At 38.6% G+C, this 19,388-nt stretch overlaps 1 protein-coding gene across 38 annotated transcripts in view; it reads left to right on the forward strand.

Moving 5' to 3' along the window:
- Positions 1-19,388, forward strand: part of LOC103560311 (phospholipid-transporting ATPase FetA) — a 129,292-nt gene that overhangs the window by 78,486 nt on the left and 31,418 nt on the right. For all 38 annotated transcript variants that reach the window (XM_070595631.1, XM_070595637.1, XM_070595642.1 and 35 more), the window contains 3 exons: positions 5,044-5,240; positions 8,863-9,071; positions 10,880-10,923. In XM_070595631.1, the coding sequence (XP_070451732.1) occupies positions 5,044-5,240; positions 8,863-9,071; positions 10,880-10,923 (450 nt within the window). The remainder of the gene's footprint in view (positions 1-5,043; positions 5,241-8,862; positions 9,072-10,879; positions 10,924-19,388) is intronic.

The following is a 19,388-nucleotide window of genomic DNA, read 5'->3' on the forward strand; positions in this document are numbered from 1 at the left end:
TCCCAAATTTAATATTGGCCACATAGACTATCCAAAATGGAAGGCAGGGCCAGTGGAACTCATCATTGAGGTTCGATCTGAACCATGAGGTTAGCCTTGCTTTCATGTGACTAATTGAAGAGAAGGATGAGGAAGTGGGAGTAAGACTGAGAAGGAAGGGTTGTATGGTCCCAAAGAGACCTTCATCACAAAGAGCTGAACTACTCAGAATGAATCTGCACTAGGCTAGGAATAAAAGCAGATTTTATTCTGTTTTATCTCAGTCGTCCTCTGTTTCGTTTTTCCCATCCCTCACCCAACTCTCAAATCTCAAATATTGAATATTAAGGATTCATTGTTAATTCTTTAAGTGATAAGGTATTGTGGTTATATGTTTAAATAAGATCCTTTAAAGATACATATTAAACTGTTTACAGATAAAATTATATAATGTGGGAAATGTGCTTAAAATAAAAGGGAGGGCAGGGGAAGAGGAGGTTTGGATGAAATAAGACTGGCCATGAATTGATAATTCTTGAAATTAGGTGATGGGTACATAGGGGTTCATTGTACTATTTATGTACCTTAATATGTGTTTGAAATTTTTCATAATTAAAGTTTTTTAAAATGTCATTTTCTGAGAATGATCCCAGTTAGACCTGCTCTTCCTGCTTTTCTACTCTTGTCTTCAAAGACTTTCCCATCAGTGACTCAAAGATGAGACTTCTGATCATCTAGTAGTAGCGATCAGTTGCTTTGAGCTAGTCACACTTTGTGACAAAGGGCACAGATTTGAAGACCATTGAATAGACTTAGAGGTGGTTCACAATAATATCATATGTGTCTTCTCTAGAGGCATATGGGCATATAGGCTTATGGAATGTAAAATTGTACAACCACTTCGGAAAACATTTGGCAGCTTCTTAAAAAGTTAAATATAAATTTACTGTAGGACTCAGCAATTCCACTCCTAGACATTTACAAAAGAAATGAAAGTGTCTGTTCATGCAAAGTCTTGTACACAAATGTTCAATGCAGCTTTGTTTATAATAGCCGATAACTGGAAACAACCAAACTGTTCACTAAAAGATGAATTAGTAAACAAATTGTGCAACATCCATACAATAGAATACTACTCATCCATAAAAATAAATGAACGATTGGTAGATGCAAAAACGTGGATGAATCTCAAAATAATTATGTTGAGTGAAAGAAGCCAGAAAAAAAAAGATGTATATGATTCCATTTATATAAAATTCTTTTTTTAACACTTTTTTCCATCTTTATTAAGATATAATTGACATATAACATTAAGTTTAAAGTGTACCACATAATCATTTGATATAGGTATGTATTTGTGAAATAATTACCACAATAAAGTTAGTTAACACACCCATCACCTCACAAAGTTACAGTTTTTTTGTGTGTGGTAAGAACTTTTAAGATCTACTCTCTTAGGAACTTTCAAATATACATAACAGGCTTGTTCTCTACAGTCACTATGCTGTACAAACATCCCCAAAACTTATTCATCTCATAATTGGAAGTTTGTGCCCTTTGACCACCTTCACCCATTCCCCCGTACTCACCCCCGGCCCCGGGAAACCACCACTCTGCTCTCTGTTTTTATGAGTTTGGTTTTTTAGATTCCACATATAAGTGATATCATACAGTATTTGTCTTTCTCTATCTGACTTATTTCACTTAGCTCAGTGCCCTCAAGTTTCATCCATGTTGTCACAAATGGCAGAATTTCTTTCTTTTTTGAATAATATTCTATTGTATGGAATAGCATACATTATTCTGAATAATATTCTATTTGTATTTTTACATGTACAAATACACGTGTATTTGTACATATATATATCCACATATATACACACACTGATATATAGATATATCTATCTATCTATATATATATATATACACACACACACACACGCCACATTTTCTTTATCCATTCATCCGTCACTAGACACTTAGGTTGTTTCCATGTCTTGGCTATCGTGAATAATGCTGCAGTGAACATGGGGTGCAGATATCTCTTCAGGATAGTGATTTAATTTCCTTTGGATGTATACCCAGAAGTGGAATTGCTGGATCGTATGGTAGTTGTATTTTAAAATTTCTGAGGAACCTCCATACTGTTTTCCATAAAGGTATACCAATTCACATTCCCACCAACAGTGCACCCTCCACATCATCCCCAGTGCTTATTATCTCTTGTGTTTTGATAACAGCCATTCTAACAGGCGTGAGGTAATATCTCATTGTGATTTTGATTTGCTTTTCTGTGATGATTAGTGATAGTATATTTTCATGTACCTATTGGCCATTTGAATAGCTTCTTTGGAAAAATGTCTATTCTATTTGGAAAAATGCATTATTTGGTTTTTTGGCTATTGAGTTGTATGAGTTCCTTATTGGTTTTGGATATTAACCCCTTGTCAAGTGTGTGGTTTGCAAATATCTTCTCCCATTCTGTAGTTGCCATTTCATTATGTTTATTGTTCCTTTGCTGTGCAGAAGCTTTGAGGTTTGATGTAGTCCCACTTGTTTATTTTTGCTTTTGTTGCTTGTGCTTTTGGTGTCATATCCATAAAATCATTGCCAAGACAGATGTCAAGGAACTTTTTCTCTCTGCTTTCTTCTAGAAGTTTTATGGTTTGGGGTCTTAGATTTAAGTCTTTAATCCATTTCAAGTTAATTTTTGTGAGTGTTATAAGACAGAGGTCCAGCTTCATTCTTCTGCATGTGAATATCCAATTTTCCCAACACCATTTATTGAAGAGACTGCCTTTTCTCCATTCAGTGGTCTTGCCTTCCTTGTCAAATAGTAGTTGACCATCTACGCATGGGTTCATTTCTAGGCTCTCGATTCTGTTGCATTGGTCTCTATGTCTATTTTCATACCAGTACCATACTGTTTTGATTACTATAGCTTTGTATTATAGTTTGAAATCAGGAAATATGATGCATCCAGCTTTGTTCTCCTGTCTCAAGATTTCTTTAGTTATTCAGGGTCTTTTGTGGTTCCATAAAAATTTTAGGATTGTTTTTTCTATTTCTGTAAAAAAATACCATTGGAGGGGCCAGCCTGGTGGCACAGCAGTTAAGTTCGTGGACTCTGCTTCGGCGGCCCAGGGTTCACCAGTTCGGATCCTGGGCACAGACCTACCTACCACTTATCAAGCTATGCTGTGGCAGGCATCCCACATATGATGTAGAGGAAGATGGGGACGAATGTTAGCTCAGGGCCAGTCTTCCTCAGCAAAAAGAGGAGCATTGGTGGCAGATGTTAGCTCAGGGCTAATCTTCCTCAAAAAAAAACCCCAAAACCAAAAATCAACAAAAAAAAAATGCCACTGGAATCTTTATAGCAATTGCATTGACTCAGTAGATAGCTTTGGGTAGTATGGACATTTTAACAATGTTAACTCTTCTCGTCTGTGAACCCAGGATATCTTTCATTTATTGGTGTCTTTTTCACTTTCTTCCGTTTGTGTCTAAATCCCACGTGATCGTGGTGTATGATCCTTTTAATGTGCTGATGAATTCGGTTTGCTAGTATTTTGTTGAGAGGTTTTGCATCTATATTCATCAGGGATATTGGCCTATAGTTTTCTTTTCTCGTAGTGTCCTGGTAGTCTCTAGCTTTGGTCCTAGGGTAATGCTGGTAGTGAGTTTGGGAGTGTTATCCCTTCTCCCCCAAAGTTCTTTTCTAAACATAGTTCTCTAATTTGTCTTATTTCTTTGCTTTCTTGCCCCTCCATGCCATTCTCTCTCAACTTAATGGCAAGAAAGTTGAGGTTATCTGGAACAATAATCTTGGGTAAGAAAACATAATCTTTTGAAGAAAAGAGATGCAGTTGGAGAGGTGTACATATGGTCTTGATAATGTTCTTTCTTGGCTGGGTAATAGATTTACAAGTGTTCATTTTATTGTTGTTTTTTAAATTAAACATATATGTTTTCATGAAAAAAAAAAAGAAAATATCATCTTTAATCTGAACTTTGCTTCCAGGCTGATTCACTTTGTTCAATTGGAAAGAATTATTTCCTTAAGATCTCATTTTTATCTCTGCCTCTTTGGTGTCTAAAAGTAATAGACTTTTCCACTCCTATGATGACCCAAATTTCTCTCTGTTCCTTTTCATTTCTGCTTATAAATTGGCCAATTATTTCCCTAGTTCAACTCTTTCTTTTAATACATTGTCAAAGGCAGCCAACACACACTAATATTCTAATTCTTCCTGACCACTTCCCTTGCAGCTATAGGCTTAGTAGGCACATGGTCTGTCTTCCTGTTTTACAAGTCTTTACTGTTAACATGATTGCCATATGTTCAGTCTTTTATATCACTTTTCTTACCACTCACCCACCCGCAACTGCTAAGCTAACACCATACATTTCAGACTTTGTTAAAGCAGCACCTCACTTCAGTAATAGAATAATTAAGAGCTTGGATTCTGGAACTGGTTCAAAAACTGTCTCTCCTTGTTAGTAGCTAAGTGACTTTAAGCAAAATGCTTTTCCACTCTTAATATCAAGTTTCTCATCTATTATTAAAAGAGGAGTATTACAGGGGCCAGCCCCGTGGCCTAGTGGTTAAGTTTGGCACACTCTGCTTTGGAGGCCCGGGTTCGTTTCCCAGGCATACACCTACACCACTCGTCCGTGGTCATGCTATGACAGTGACCCACATCCAAAATAGGGGAAGATTGGCACAGACGTTAGCTCAGGGTGACTCTTCCTCAGTGAAAAAAAAAAGGGGTATTATAATATTAAATTAAATAATATATGTAAAGTACTTAGCACAGTTCCTGGCACTTAATTAGTGTTAATATATTTTAGTTACTGTTATTTCCCTTCAAAATCCCAAGGATGGCTCCTGCTGGACTTTCTTTGCTGTCCTGTGTACTCCTGCCTGCAGCCTGGGAACTACAGGGCTCCTGCCGTCCCAGGAGAGAGGCGCTTTGTTGAGAGAGAAAGCTCTAAAAGATAGAAGTGAAGCAGCACATGCCTTGGGTGAAATGTTAATTTAATTCTTTTTTTGATTTCTAGATTTTCCTGTTTCTAGGCAGCATGTGTTTTATCCTAGCAGTTGGGCATGGCATTTGGGAGAATAAGAAAGGCTACTACTTCCAGAATTTTCTGCCATGGAAAGAATATGTCTCTTCGTCAGTTGTGTCTGCCATCCTCATGTTCTGGTCCTACTTCATTATTCTCAACACCGTGGTGCCCATTTCCCTCTATGTCAGGTAGGCTTCTTTCATTGCTTTGGGTTACAGGGAGAGGAGCTGACTTCGTACTTCCTGCTTAATTCCCCAACCAGAGTGTGAACTTTTAGAAAGCATAGACTGTGTGCTCTTTAGCCCTTTACTTTTCATGGTGCCTGGTGTACAAAACACTCTGAGAAATATCTGGAGATCACATAAATGCTTTCTATATCCAGAATACTATGCTAGATACCATGTGGGTTATACAAAAAGAAAATTGTCCCTGCCCGCAAATAGCTTTTAGTGTAAGTGACTAAATAAGACATTTAAGCACATGAAATAATTAGAAAAAATACACACAAATTTGGTGATGCTAAAGCATAAGCCAGGCAGCCCCTAATTTATCAGCAAGATAGACTCCAAATATTCATGTATAAATCAGTTAATCAGAAATGAGAAACAATGTGACAAATGGTAGATAGGTGTAATCGTGACCTAGGTTCTGGTTTCTAAACGCTGGAGAAGAGGAGAAGGAGGTTTCCTCCCCTTTTTCATGAGCACCTTGGATAAAAATTTGAAATAGGTAAAATAAGTCTTTACTATACTCTGATCTCCTTTTTCTGTTTTAAACATTCCCTTTCACACACCCACACACATTTTCTCATCCTTCTTTCCAGGTTTCCTAAACCCTGTACTGTGGCATCCCAACCTGAAAACACCCTACGTATCACTAAACTGTATGATTAATATAATATATGTTTATTGAGTACCTACTGTGTGCCAAGCACTATATTGGATGTTGGAGATAGAAACATGAAAAGTAGGGGCCAGCCCTGTGGCCGAGTGGTTAAGTTAGCATGCTCTGCTTCAGTGGCCTAGGATTTTGCTGGTTTGGATCCTGAACGTGGACGTGGCACTGCTCGTCAGGCCATACTGAGGCAGCGTCCCACATGCCACAACTAGAGGGACCCACAACTAAAATATACAACTGTGTACTGGGGAGCTTTGGGGAGAAGAAGAAGAAGAAGAAGAAGAAGAAGAAAAAAAAAAGAAACATGAAAAATAAGACAGCCCTTTCTCTAGATATGCTTACAACATAGCCATGGAAACAGATACTTAAATAAATAATTATGATACAATATGAAAAATGATGTAATAGAAATATATATATGTGAATGCTATGGGAGCCTTGAAAAGTAATGGATTAGTTCTGCCTGGAGAGACGTAGGGGTTTATAGAAAACTAATATTTGAAAAAAGAATAGAATTCACCAAGCAGAAAATAGGAAAAGAATATTGCAAGCAGAAAGATCAGCATGTACAAAGATTTGGAGGGTTTTGTTTTTTGTTTGTTTTTTGTTGGGTGTTTTTTGGTGAGGAAGATTGGCCCTGAGCTAATATCTGTTGCCAATCTTCCTCATTTTTTTTCCCTCTCGCCAAAGCCCCAGTAGATAGTTATATATCCTAGTTGTAAGTCATTCTAGTTCTTCTATGTGGGACGCTACCACCGCATGGCCTTATGAGTGGTGTGAAGGTCCACGCCCAGGATCTGATCCAGTGAACCCCAGGCTGCTGAAGCAGAGCTCTCAAACTTAACCACTTGGCCACGGGGACAGCCCCCTGGTGGTTTCGTTTTTTGTTTTTTTTTTAAGATTTTGTTTTTCCTTTTTCTCCCCAAAGCCCCCCGGTACATAGTTGTGTATTTTTAGTTGTGGGTTCTTCTAGTTGTGTCACGTGGGACACTGCCTCGGCATGGCCTGATGAGCGGTGCCATGTCCGCGCCCAGGATCTGAACCTGCGAAACCCTGGGCCGCTTAAGCGGAGCACACGAACTCAACCTCTCGGCCACAGGGCTGGCCCCCCCACTGGAGGTTTTTAAAAGCTTCATCTGGTAATAGAACAATGATTAGCCTAGACTAAGGTATTGGGTGGTAATTTAGGATCAGATCCAGGAGAGCCTTAAAACGCCAGGCCAAGGAGTTTGGATTTTATCCTAAAAGCAGCAAATAGACCTTTCTAAGGAAAGAAATAATGTAATTAATTGTTTGAATTTAGAGAGATTGCTATGGTGGCTGCTATGCTGAAGGAAGGGAGGGGTCAAGACTCAACCTGTGAGGACCAGTAGAGTCAATAATGCGGGTCGGAGCACCTCCTCCCCTACCTCAAACAAAAAATCCTTGTCCTCCAACGCAGCTGTCTCAGACAGGGATTGCTAATGAAGCAATCTAAACTGACATACATATGAAAACTAACACATATATGAAAGATGATAGGAAAGAGGCCCCTTAAAAGTCTTCACTGTTTTAAAACGAAGATGCTTGTTAACCATAAGGGATCTATAACGCATGTGTCAACGTACATAATCCATAGCCAATCTATAAATCAAAATTGGGGTGAGTTTATTATGAGCCAGCTCTGAGGACTAGCCCAGGGCCTTCCTTCCACAAGGAAGGAAGGGCACCAAAGAAGTGGAGTGTATAGAATGGTTATATACTGTCTTGGAACAAACAGCATACATTAAACACACCCAGGATACATTTTTATCAAAATTTCAAAGAGGTATTCAGTTGCAAATTAGCAGGTCAACATGACCGTGATATCAGGAAACAGACTAATCCTGGCATTACCAGTAAGGCATAGGAGGGGAAGCATACATTCTTTTCTTAAGGGAGTGCATTCTTTACTTTAATGGTTAAGCAGATGTACAAAGTATGTTTGATAGGTTGTAAATGAGACTTTTTAGTTCAAGATGAGTCAGTTTTGAACCCGAATAGTTACCCTGTATACCTCAATATGTGAAAATCTCTTGTCGCATGTTATTTGGAACAGCAGAGGAATGAGACAAGGGCGATAGGGAAAATTCAGATAAAAACGGAGAAGAGGCTACTGGGGGAGGAAGCTACCCCACAGGCAGGCTGGCTCTGCCTGGAAATTTATCAGAGGATCAGCTCCTGTAAGCCGTTTCTGATTTTCACACATCCTTCCCCTTGTCTTCTGAAACAAAGAAGCTCTGAGTGTTTCAAGTTCCTCTCTCTTCCCTACCAATGGATTTACATGATAGCAGCAATAATCCTTTAATTAAGCCTAGGCATCCTTTTATTAGTTAGCTCTTAACTCTATCAGGCCTTGCCTGATAAATTTGTGACTTTTGCTGGATATGCTTTTGAAGAAGAGTGAAAGGGGAGTATGCCTCAGCAAAGTTAATCAGGTGTATCTGGATCCAGATTGTAAAGCCTTGAGTGATAATGGTCAAAGTCAGAATTACAATGGGTTGGCTGGTGGGAGATACTCTGATTTTCTAATGCTGGCCCTGACCTACCACAGGACAAATAAGGAAACCAGGGGCCAGCCTGGTGGTGCAGCGGTTAAGTGCGCACGTTCTGCTTCGGCGGCCCAGGGTTCACCAGTTCAGATCCTGGGTGTGGACATGGCACCACTTGGCAAGCCGTGCTGTGGCAAGCGTCCCACATATAAAGTCGAGGAAGATGGGGATGGATGTTAGCTCAGGGCCAGTCTCCCTCAGCCAAAAGAGGAAGACTGGCAGCAGATGTTAGCTCAGGGCTAATCTTCCTCAAAAAAAAAAAAAAAAGAAAGAAAGAAAACAGGGTGATTTATTTGCTTGTCCTGCTCTGACCCAGGCCTCTTCTTTTCTTCCTTTTCCTTAGTGTTGAGATAATAAGATTGGGCAACAGTTACTATATCAACTGGGATCGGAAGATGTTTTATGCACCAAAGAACACACCAGCACAAGCTCGCACCACCACCCTTAATGAGGAACTCGGCCAGGTCAAATACGTGTTCTCTGACAAAACAGGGACCCTGACTCAGAACATCATGATTTTCAAGAAGTGTTCTATTAATGGGACATTGTATGGTATGCATGTCTTCCTGCTTTCCCTGAGTCCTGGGGAAATTCTACTTTGCAGATGTTCTCAAGAATAATCTGACTCTAAATCTATACACCTCTTATTCTCACAACCTCCTCTATTCACTAAGCAAAGATCACCTAGCCCACTCAATTCTAACCTGAAAGCATTTATTTAGCACCTTAAAGATGGAACCCATTGTATTGGATACTGGAAATACCAAGATGTACAAGACTTAATCTCTGTCCTCAAGAATTCCCAGTGTCTTGGGAAAGTCAGTTCACTCTCATATTAAATCAGATGGGGCAACCAGCATATTACTGAAGTTGCTAATCTCCTGGTTCTCCCTCAGACCAATAAACAGTCCTGAGAGAAGCCATCAAAGGGTAGTCAGAGTTTGATCAGTGTCTCCCATGCCCAATTCCTCATTTATTTCATGCGTTAAGCATATGCTTGTTTGCATGACAATATTAAGTCCTCATGTAGGTGAACATTCATGCCCAGTGCACTAACTAGCAGAGGAAGGCAGTCACATCTGAAAAGCTAGAGCACATGGAATGTTCTTCTGGGGTGATGACAAAGCTTTGAAACTAGAGATGTGGTAGTTGCACAACATTATGAATGCACTAAATGCCCCTGAATTATACACCTTAAAATGGTTAATTGTATGTTACGTGAATTTCACCTCAATTTAAAAATAATAAAAAATTTTAAATTAAGAAACAAGAGCACTGTAATATTTCCTATTACTCCTGCCAAACAAGTTTTCATTTCTGAAAGCTTATTTTTGGATGAGTTGATTTGGGTGAGGATCTTAATTCTCTGGCTCATTATAAGCCATGACCATACGCTGGGTAAGGTTGAAAAGAGTCATGGGAGTTTCTGTGCTTGACATTAGACTGTCTTCCACACCTATTCTGTCTGTACTGTCCACTGGCCAACAATCCTAAACATTCTAGCACTATTTTTACATCTCTTCTAGGTAACTTTTCTGATTAGAGGGCTTCCTGAAGTGTGAAGTCTCTCATAGATCCGGTGACTAGACTCCAGCCTCACCTCACTCACACTTAAGGGAGAAGAGTTATGGCCCAAGCAGATGACCTCTTCTTACCACTGGCTTGGGGAAAGGAGCTTACTGGGGCACTGGGGCCTGAGGGGAGGAAGAAGCTTGACTACAAGTCTAGATGATAGAAGCATAAAAAATAAGCTTTTAATAACCCTCCTTTAAATTACCATATAACCCAGTAATTCCATACCTAAGTATATACCAAAAATATTTAAAACAGCAATTCAAACAGATAGATATTTGCTAGTGTGCATTAGAGCATTATTCACAATAGCCCAAAGGTAGAAACCATGCATGTGTCCATCAACAGATGAATGGAGAAATAAATTGTGGTATATCTACACAATGGAATATTACTCAGTCATAAAAAGTAATGAAGTTCTGATACATGCTACATGAAGGATGATTCTTGAAAACATTATGCTAAATGAAATAAGCCAGACACAAAAGGAAAGATTGTATGATTCTACTTATATGAAATATCTAGAATAGACAAATTCACAGAGACAAAAAGTAGGTTAGAGGTTACCAGGGGCTGGGAATAGAGAGGAATAAGGAGTTTCTGTTTAGGAAATATATAATAGTGATTGCTGCACAACATTGTGAATGTAATCAATGCCACTGAATTGTACACTAAAAAATGGTTAAAATGGCAAATTTTATGTTGTATGTATTTTACTACAATAAAAAAATTTTTAAACCCTTCTTTAAAACCTTTGCCAAGTCTCTGCTCTGTTTACTTACCAACAGGTGATGTCTATGATAAGAATGGACAGAGGGTAGAAGTTTCCGAGGTAAGTGATTACAGCTTCCTGTTAAATGCATGTGGGAGCTGAGTGAGGCCATGCTGCACAGCAGCATCTTAAACACAAATTGGGACTCCTTTAGCCCCTGAAGCTTTTATTGGCCCCCTAGTATCAGAAAGTATTATATAAATGACCTATGTTTATTTGAGGGGATTTGGGTTTGTTTTAAAATGAAAATAGATTTGTTGGTTTTTTTCTGCTTAAAAAATAATCTATACTCACTATATTAAAAAATCCAAACAATACAGAAATGGATGAAGAAGAAAGATAAAATCATTCAATTCCGTTAAGATTTTACCAATGTAAAATGAGGGGGTATATCCTTTCAGGTGCTTTTCATAAGTATATATGCACAAATGTACGTCTAGATCTAGTGATAGATTGGATGGGGGAGTGGAGGGAGAATTATAGCATGCATGCTGTTGTCAGCCTCCTTTTACCACTTGACACCATATTTTTGTCCACTTCCCAAGTCAGTGGGTCTATATCATCATTTTGAATGAGTGTCATACCCAGTTGTATTGATGTACCTTAATTTATTTAACCAGTCCCCTATTTTTATTCCATTTTGTTTTGCTATTGTCAATAGCATTATGGTAAACACCCTGGTGCATACATTTTTGTCTCTTCTTCTAATAACTGTTTCCTTAGAATAAAGTCCTAAAAGTGAAATTGGTTGGTCAAAGGGGACCCACCTTTTTTTTCCAATTGGTATATATATATATATATTTTTTTTTTTTTTATTGAGGTCATATTGCCTTTTAACATTGTGTAAATTTCAGGTGTACATTATTATATTTCAGTTTCTGTATAGTTTGCATTGTGTTCACCACCAATGCTCTAGTTTTTATCCGTCAACGTACGTATATGCCCCTTTACCCCTTTTGCCTTCCCCTCACTCCCTTTTCCTCTGGTAACCACTAATCTGTTCTGTTTATCTATGTGTTTGTTTATCTTCTATATATAAGTGAAATCATATGGTATTTGTCTTTGTCAAACTTGTTTCACTTAGCGTAATACCCTTAAGGTCTATCCATAATGACACAATTTTTTCTTTTTTATGGCTGACTAGTATTCCATAGTGTATATATACCACATCATCTTTATCCATTCATCTGTTGATGGGCACTTGGGTTGCTTCCAAGTCTTGGCTATTGTGAATAATGCCACATTGAACAAAGGGGTGCATATATATTTACGCATTCGTGTTTTCATGTTCTTTGGATAAATATCCAGCAGTGGAATAGCTGGATCATATGGTAATTCTATTCTTAATTTCTTGAGGAATCTCCATACTGTTTTCCATAGTGGCTGCACCAGTTTGCATTCCTACCAGCAGTGTATGAGAGTTCCCTTTTCTCCACATCTTCTCCAACACTTGTTGTTTCCTGTCTTGGTAATTATAGCGATTCTGATGGGTGTGAGGTAATAGCTCATTGTAATTTTGGTTTTTATTTCCCTAATAATTAGTGACGTTGAACATCTTTTCATGTTCCTGTTGGCCATCTGTATATCTTCTTTGGAAAAATGTCTGTTCAGATCTTTTGCTCATTTTTTAATTGGGTTGTTAGTTTTTTGTTGTAGAGATGTATGAGTTCTTTATATATTTTGGATATTAACCCCTTATCAGATATATAGTTCACAAATGTTTCCTCCCAATTGTTAGGTTGTCTTTTCATTTTGTTGATGGTTTCCTTTGCTGTGCAGAAGCTTTTTAGTTTAATGTGGACCTGTTTGTTTCTTTTTACTATTGTTTCCCTTGCCTGGTCAGACATGGTCTTTGAAAATATGCTGCTAGGACTGATATCAAAGAGCATACTGCCTATGTCTTCTTGTAGAAATTTTATGGTTTCAGATCTTCCCTTCAAGTCTTTAATCCATTTTGAGTTAATTTTTGTGTATGGTGTAAGATAATGGTCTACTTTCATTCTTTTGCATGTGACTGTCCAATTTTCCCAACACCATGCGTTGAAGAGACTTTCCTTTCTCCATTGTATGTTCTTGGGTCCCTTGTCGAATATTATTAGCTGTCCACATATGTGTGGGTTTACTTCTGGGCTCTTGATTCTGTTCCACTGACCTGTGTATCTCTTTTTGTGCCAGGACCATGCTGTTTTGATTCCTGTAGCTTTGTAGTATACTTTGAAATCAGGGAGTGTGATGCCTCCAGTTTTTTTCGTTTTTCTCAGGTTCCTTTGGCTATTCAGGGTCTTTTGTTCTTCCATATAAATTTTAGGATTCCTTATTCTGTTTCTGTGAAAAGTGTTGTTGGAACTTTGATAGGGATTGCATTGAATCTGTAGATTGCTTTAGGAAGTATGGACGTTTTAACTATGTTAATTCTTCCAATCCAAGAGCACAGAATATCTTTCCATTCCGTTGTGTCTTCGTCAGTTTCTTTCAACAGTGTTTTATAGTTTCCAGTGTAGAGATGTTTCACCTCTTTGGTTAAATTTATTCCTAGGTATTTTATTCTTTTTGTTACAATTATAAATGGGATTGGATTCTTGATTTCTTTTTCTGCTACTTCATTATTAGTGTATGGAAAAACAACTGATTTTTGTATGTTGATTTCGTATCCCACAACTTTACGGAATTCGTTTATTGAATCTAAAAGTTTTTTGGTGGATTCTTTAGGGTTTTCTATTTATAAAATCATGTCATCTTCAAATAGTGACAGTTTCACTTCTTCCTTTCCAATTTGGATCCTTTTTATATCTTTTTCTTGCCTGATTGCTCTGGCTAGGACTTCCAATACTATGTTAGATAAGAGTAGTGACAGTGGGCATCCTTGTCTGGTTCCTGTTCTTAGAAGGATAACTTACAGTTTTTCTCCATTGAATGGTATATTAGCTGTGGGTTTGTCATATATGGCCTTTATTATATTGAGGTACTTTCCTTCCATACCCATTTTATTCAGAGTTTTTATCATAAATGGATGCTGTATCTCGTCAAATGCTTTCTCTGCTCTATTGAGATGATCATGCAATTTTTATTCCTTATTTTGTTAATGTGGTGTATCATCTTGATTGATTTGCAGGTGTTAAACCATCCCTGCATCCCTGGGATAAATCCCACTTGTCATAGTGTATGATCTTTTTAATGTATTGTTGTATTCGATTTACTAGTATTCTGTTGAGGATTTTTGCACCGATGTTCATCAGTGATATTGGCCTGTAACTTTCTTTTTTGTGTGTTGTCCTGGTCTGGTTGTAATATCAGGGTAATGCTGGCCTCGTAGAATGAGTTAGGAAGCCTTCTCTCCTCTTCAATTTTTTGGAAGAGTTTGAGAAGAATAGGTATTAAGTCATCTTTGAATGTTTGGTAGAATTCACCAGGGAAACCATGTGATCCTGGACTTTTATTTTTTGGGAGGTTTTAGATTACTGTTTCGATCTCCTTACTGGTGATTGGTCTATAGAAATTCTCTGTTTCTTCTTGATTCGGTTTTGGAAGGTTGTATGATTCTAAGAATTTATCCATTTCTTCTAGATTATCCAATTTGTTTGCATATAGCTTTTCATAGTATTCTCTTATAATCTTTTGTATTTCTGAGGTGTCCATTGTAATTTCTTCTCTTTTGTTTCTGATTTTATTTATTTGAGCCCTCCTCCTTTTTTTCTTGGTAAGTCTAGCTAAAGGTTTGTCAAGTTTGTTTATCTTTTCAAAACACCAGCTCTTAGTTTCATTGATTTTTTCTATTGCTTTTTTAGTTTCTGTTTCATTTACTTCTGCTCTGATTTTCATTATTTCCTCCCTTCTACTGATTTTGGGCTTGGTTTGTTCTTTTTTTTTCCAGTTCGTTGGGTGTACTGTTAGATTGTTTATTTGGGATTTTTCTTGATTCTTGAGGTAGGCCTGTATTGCTATATAATTCCCTCTTAGAACCACTTTTGCTGTATCTCATAAATTTTTTTTTTATTTTATTTTTTTCCTTTTTCTCCCCAGAGACCCCAGTACATAGTTGTATATTCTTAGTTGTGGGTCCTTCTAGTTGTGACATGTGGGATGCTGCCTCAGCATGGCTCCATGAGTGGTGCCATGTCCGCGCCCAGGATTCGAACTGATGAAACACTGGGCCTCCTGCAGTGGAGCGCATGAACTTAACCACTCAGCCACGGGGCCGGCCCCTGTATCTCATAAATTTTGGCACATCATATTTTCATTTTCATTTGTCTCCAGATATTTTTTGATTTCTCCTTTGATTTCTTCATTGACCCAATCGTTGTTCAGTAGCCTTTTGTTTAATCACCACATATTTATGGGTTTCCACTTTTCTTCCTGTAGTTGACTTCTAGTTTCCTACTGTTGTGGTCAGAAAAGATGCTTGGTATTATTTCACTCTTCTTAAATTTGTTGAGACTCTTTTTGTGATCTAATATGTGATCAATCCTGGAGAATGTTGCATGTGCATTTGAAAAGAATATGTATTCTACAGTTTTGGGATGGAATGTTCTGTATGTATCTACTAAATCCAACTGATCTAATGTGTCAGTGAAGGCCAATGTTTCCTTATTGATCTTCTGTTTGGATGATCTATCCATTGGTGTAAGTGGAGTATTAAAGTCCCCTACTATATTGTGTTGTGGTCCATTTCTCCTTTTATGGCTGTTAATAATTGCTTATATATTTAGGTGCTCCTATGTTGGGTGCATAGATATTTACAAGTGTTATATCCTCTTGTTGGATTGTTCCCTTTATCATTGTGTAGTGCCCTTCTTTGTCTCTTGTTAACAGTTTTTGTTTTAAAGTCTATTTTGTCTGATATAAGTACTGCTACCCCAGCTTTCTTTTCATTGCCATTTGCATGGAGTATCTTTTTCCATCCCTTCACTTTCAGTTTGTGACTGTCTTTAGGTCTGAAGTGTGCCTCTTGTATGCAGTATGTATATGGGTCTTGTTTTTGTATCAAATCAGCCTATCGGATTGGAGCATTTAGTTCATTGACCTTCAGAGTAGCTATTGATAAGTATGTACTTATTGCCATTTTGTTACTTTTTTTCTGGGTGTTTTAGTAGTTCTCTGTTCCTTTCTTCTCTTGCTCTCTTCCCTTGTCATTTGACATCTTATTTTAGTAGTATTTTGGGGTTCCTTTCTCTTAATTTTTGTGTATTTATTATAGGTTTCTGGTTTGTGATTACCATGAAGTTCATATATAATGACCTATGTAAATAGCAATCTGTATTAAGTTGAGGGTCTCTTTGGTTTGACCTCTTGCTAAAATCTCTACTCTTTTACTCCTCTCCTCCACATTTTATGTTTTTAATATCATATTTAGTCTCTTTTGTGTGTGTATATATCCATTAACCTCTTATCTTGGAAATAGATAATTTTAGTACTTTTGTCTTTTGACCTTCATATTAGCTTCATAGGTGGGTATCTGCTACCTTTACTGTATATTTGCCTTTAGCAGTGATTTTATTATTATTGTTTTAAATTTTCTTATTCCTATTTGTGGTCTTTTCTTTTCCACTTAAATAAATCCCTTTAGTATTTCTTAAAAGGTTGGTTTCTTGGTGCTAAACTCCTTTTGTTTTTGTCTGGAAAACTCTTTATCTGTCTTTCCATTCTGACTGATAACCTTACCAGGTAGAGTATTCTTGGCTGTACATTTTTTCCTTTCAGCACTTTAAATATATCATGCCACTTCCTTCTAGCCAGTAAAGTTTCTGCTGAGAAGTCTGCCAATAGCTTTATGGGGTTTCCTTTGTAGGTCACTGGTTGCCTTTCTCTTGTAACTTTTAGGATTATCTCTTTGTCTTTAGTTCTTGATATTTTGATTATAATGTATTTTGGTGTGGGCCTCTTTGGGTTCATCTTGTTTGGTGCTCTCTGTGCTTCCTGTACCTGGATGTCTGTTTCCTTCCTTAGGTTAGGAAAATTTTCAGCTATTATTTCTTCAAATTTCCGCCCCTTTGTCTTTCTCTTCTGCTTCTGGGACACCTATAATGTGGATGTTAATGTGCTTGATATTGTCCCAGAGTTCCCTTAGACTCTTCTCGTTCTGAAAAGAATTGAAAAATTCTTTTTTCTTTTATCTGTTCAGCTTGGGTGATTTCCTCTAGTCTTTTGTCCAGCTCACTGTCTGTTCTACATTGCCGTTGATTCAATGTAGTGATTTTTTCATTTCCATTATTGTATTCCATTATTGTATTCTTCACTTCTGCTTGGTTCTTTTTTATATTTTCCAATTCTTTGTTGAAGTTCTCACTGTATTCATCAATTCTTCTCCCAAGATCAGTAAGCATCCTTATGACTGTTAGTTTGTACATCAGGTAGATCGTTTATCTCTGTTTTGTTTAGTTCGTTTTCTGAGGATTTGTCCTGTTCCCTTATTTGGAACATATTCCTTTGTCTCCTCATTTTGCCTGTTTCTCTGTGCTTATATCTATGTTTTACATAGATCAGCTGCATCTCCTGATCTTGAAGAAGTGGCCTTATGTAAGAGATGCCTTATGAGGCCCAGCAGTGTGCTTCCCTCTTGTCACCAGTTCCAAATGTTCCAGAATTGTCCTCTGTGTGGGCTACATGTGTCCTTCTGTTGTGGCAAGGTTGCTGTTTCTGTAGGTGCATGCGGAGGCTAAGCTGTCCCCCTGACTGGCTGGCTGATTGTAAGGCTCAGCTGTGTGTGGCTGTTATGGTCCCTTCAGTCACTTTATTGGGCAGGGGGAGCCCCAGCACAGTTGTTTGCAAGGTCTAATAACACATTACTGCTGCAGTTTCTCTGTTAAGTGAGTAGGCCCCCAGTGTGGCTGGTTGCTATGCTTAGGGGCTCACAATTGCTGTAGTTCTACAGCCTGCAAGGCTGTTGTCAGCTCTTTCAGTAGTGCAACTGGGTGGGGCCAGCCTCAGGTTTGGCAGTGCACAGTTGTTTCAGGCATTGGAAGGTGGGGCAGATCCCTATATTGCTGTTTGTGAAGCACAAGTCTGCTGCAGCTGACAAGCCCCACTGCCTGCAGGCCCACATGCCCTGTCCATGTAGTCCTGCCCTGTGCACATGCCCCACTAAAGTGGACCCACTCGCCCCGCTGCAGAGGCCCCACATACTCTGCCTACCCAGGCCTGCCCCTCATGCATGCTCTGCCCTCAAAGGCAGACTCACTTGCCCTGCTGCAGAGATCTCACACATCCCACCTATGCAGGCCACAAGTTGCCTGAGGGCTTGCTGGTGGGTGGGGCCCATTCCTAGGGCAGGTTGCCTGCCCTGGCTGAGCTGGATTAAATCAGTGCTCTAGCAGGCCGGGCAAACTTCTGTGCTAACAGACCAGGGGAAGAACTCCAATGATGTCTGCCAGCATCTATGTCAGCATGCCTGTGTTAGGTCACAATAATGGCTGCTGCCAATGTCTCAGTCCTTGGGGAGATGGTCCCAGCCATCTTCTGCCTCCCTGAGATGTACCCAGAGCCTATCAAGTGAGTCTCTTTTCACCAGAGGACTGTGCACCTTTCTTTCTGGTGATTTTGTGTGTGGGCCCTTTAAGAGCAGGCTTTTCTTTCTCTTATGTTCAGTAGCTTTTCTGGGGGTGCTCCCCATTGTTGTTAGTAGCCAGCAAAGCCAGACGTTATGACAGTCGTCTCGGTCGTGCTGAGTCCTGAAGCTGCTTATTGTGGGAAAGCTCCGCTGCTCAGATCCTCTGTGGCACCAGGGAAGGCTCTGTGCCTTTGCATTGCTCCCAGCTGGCCATGCAATACCACCACTGGAATGTGGCTTTTTTCCTCTTCAGAAGGAATTTCTGCCTCTTCCCCCTCAGTCAGCACTGTCCCCTTGTTGTGGGGGTTCTTTTATCCAGTTTCTGGATCTCTCTCAGGGATCATTGTTCCAAGGGTAGTTGTAAATTTGTTGTGTCTGTGAGAGTAGGTGCATTCCGAGCCCTCCTGTGCCACCATCTTCCAAGCAATCTGAATTATTATTTTCCTTCCCCTTCCCAGTCAGTTTATTACCCATTTATACTTATTTTGTGAATTGCCTTTTCTTATTCTTTGCCCTTTTTTTTTTTCTTATTTAAAAGTACTGTTTATATAGTAAAAATAACAACTCTTCCTTTGTCAGGCACATACATTACCATTATTTTTCTCATTTTTTTCTTTTGGCTTTTGTTTATAGTTTTTTATAATAGAAGTTTCTAATTTATGTGGTCAAATCTATCAGTCTTTCTCCTTTCTAGCTTCAGGATTTGTAACATACTCAATAGTCCTAACCCACACAGTTATAAAAATATCTTCCAGTTCATTCTTTCTATTTCTAGCTGGTTCGTTTTTACTGTTTTCTCCAGTATTGGATCTCAGCTTTTGTTTATGGATTTGATTGTAAGCATCCCTTCACAGGGCTTCCGCTGTTACCTTCAAGGTACTCTTCACGCTATCCCTTTCTTCCTAAACCAATTCCAAACCCTTAGCCCCTTGACTTGTGTACCAGGCAGCTAAGCCCAGCTCCCAACTACTGCCTCTATCCA

The sequence above is a fragment of the Equus przewalskii genome, chromosome 26 (assembly GCF_037783145.1).
Source record: "Equus przewalskii isolate Varuska chromosome 26, EquPr2, whole genome shotgun sequence".
In the NCBI taxonomy this organism is placed as follows: domain Eukaryota; kingdom Metazoa; phylum Chordata; class Mammalia; order Perissodactyla; family Equidae; genus Equus; species Equus przewalskii.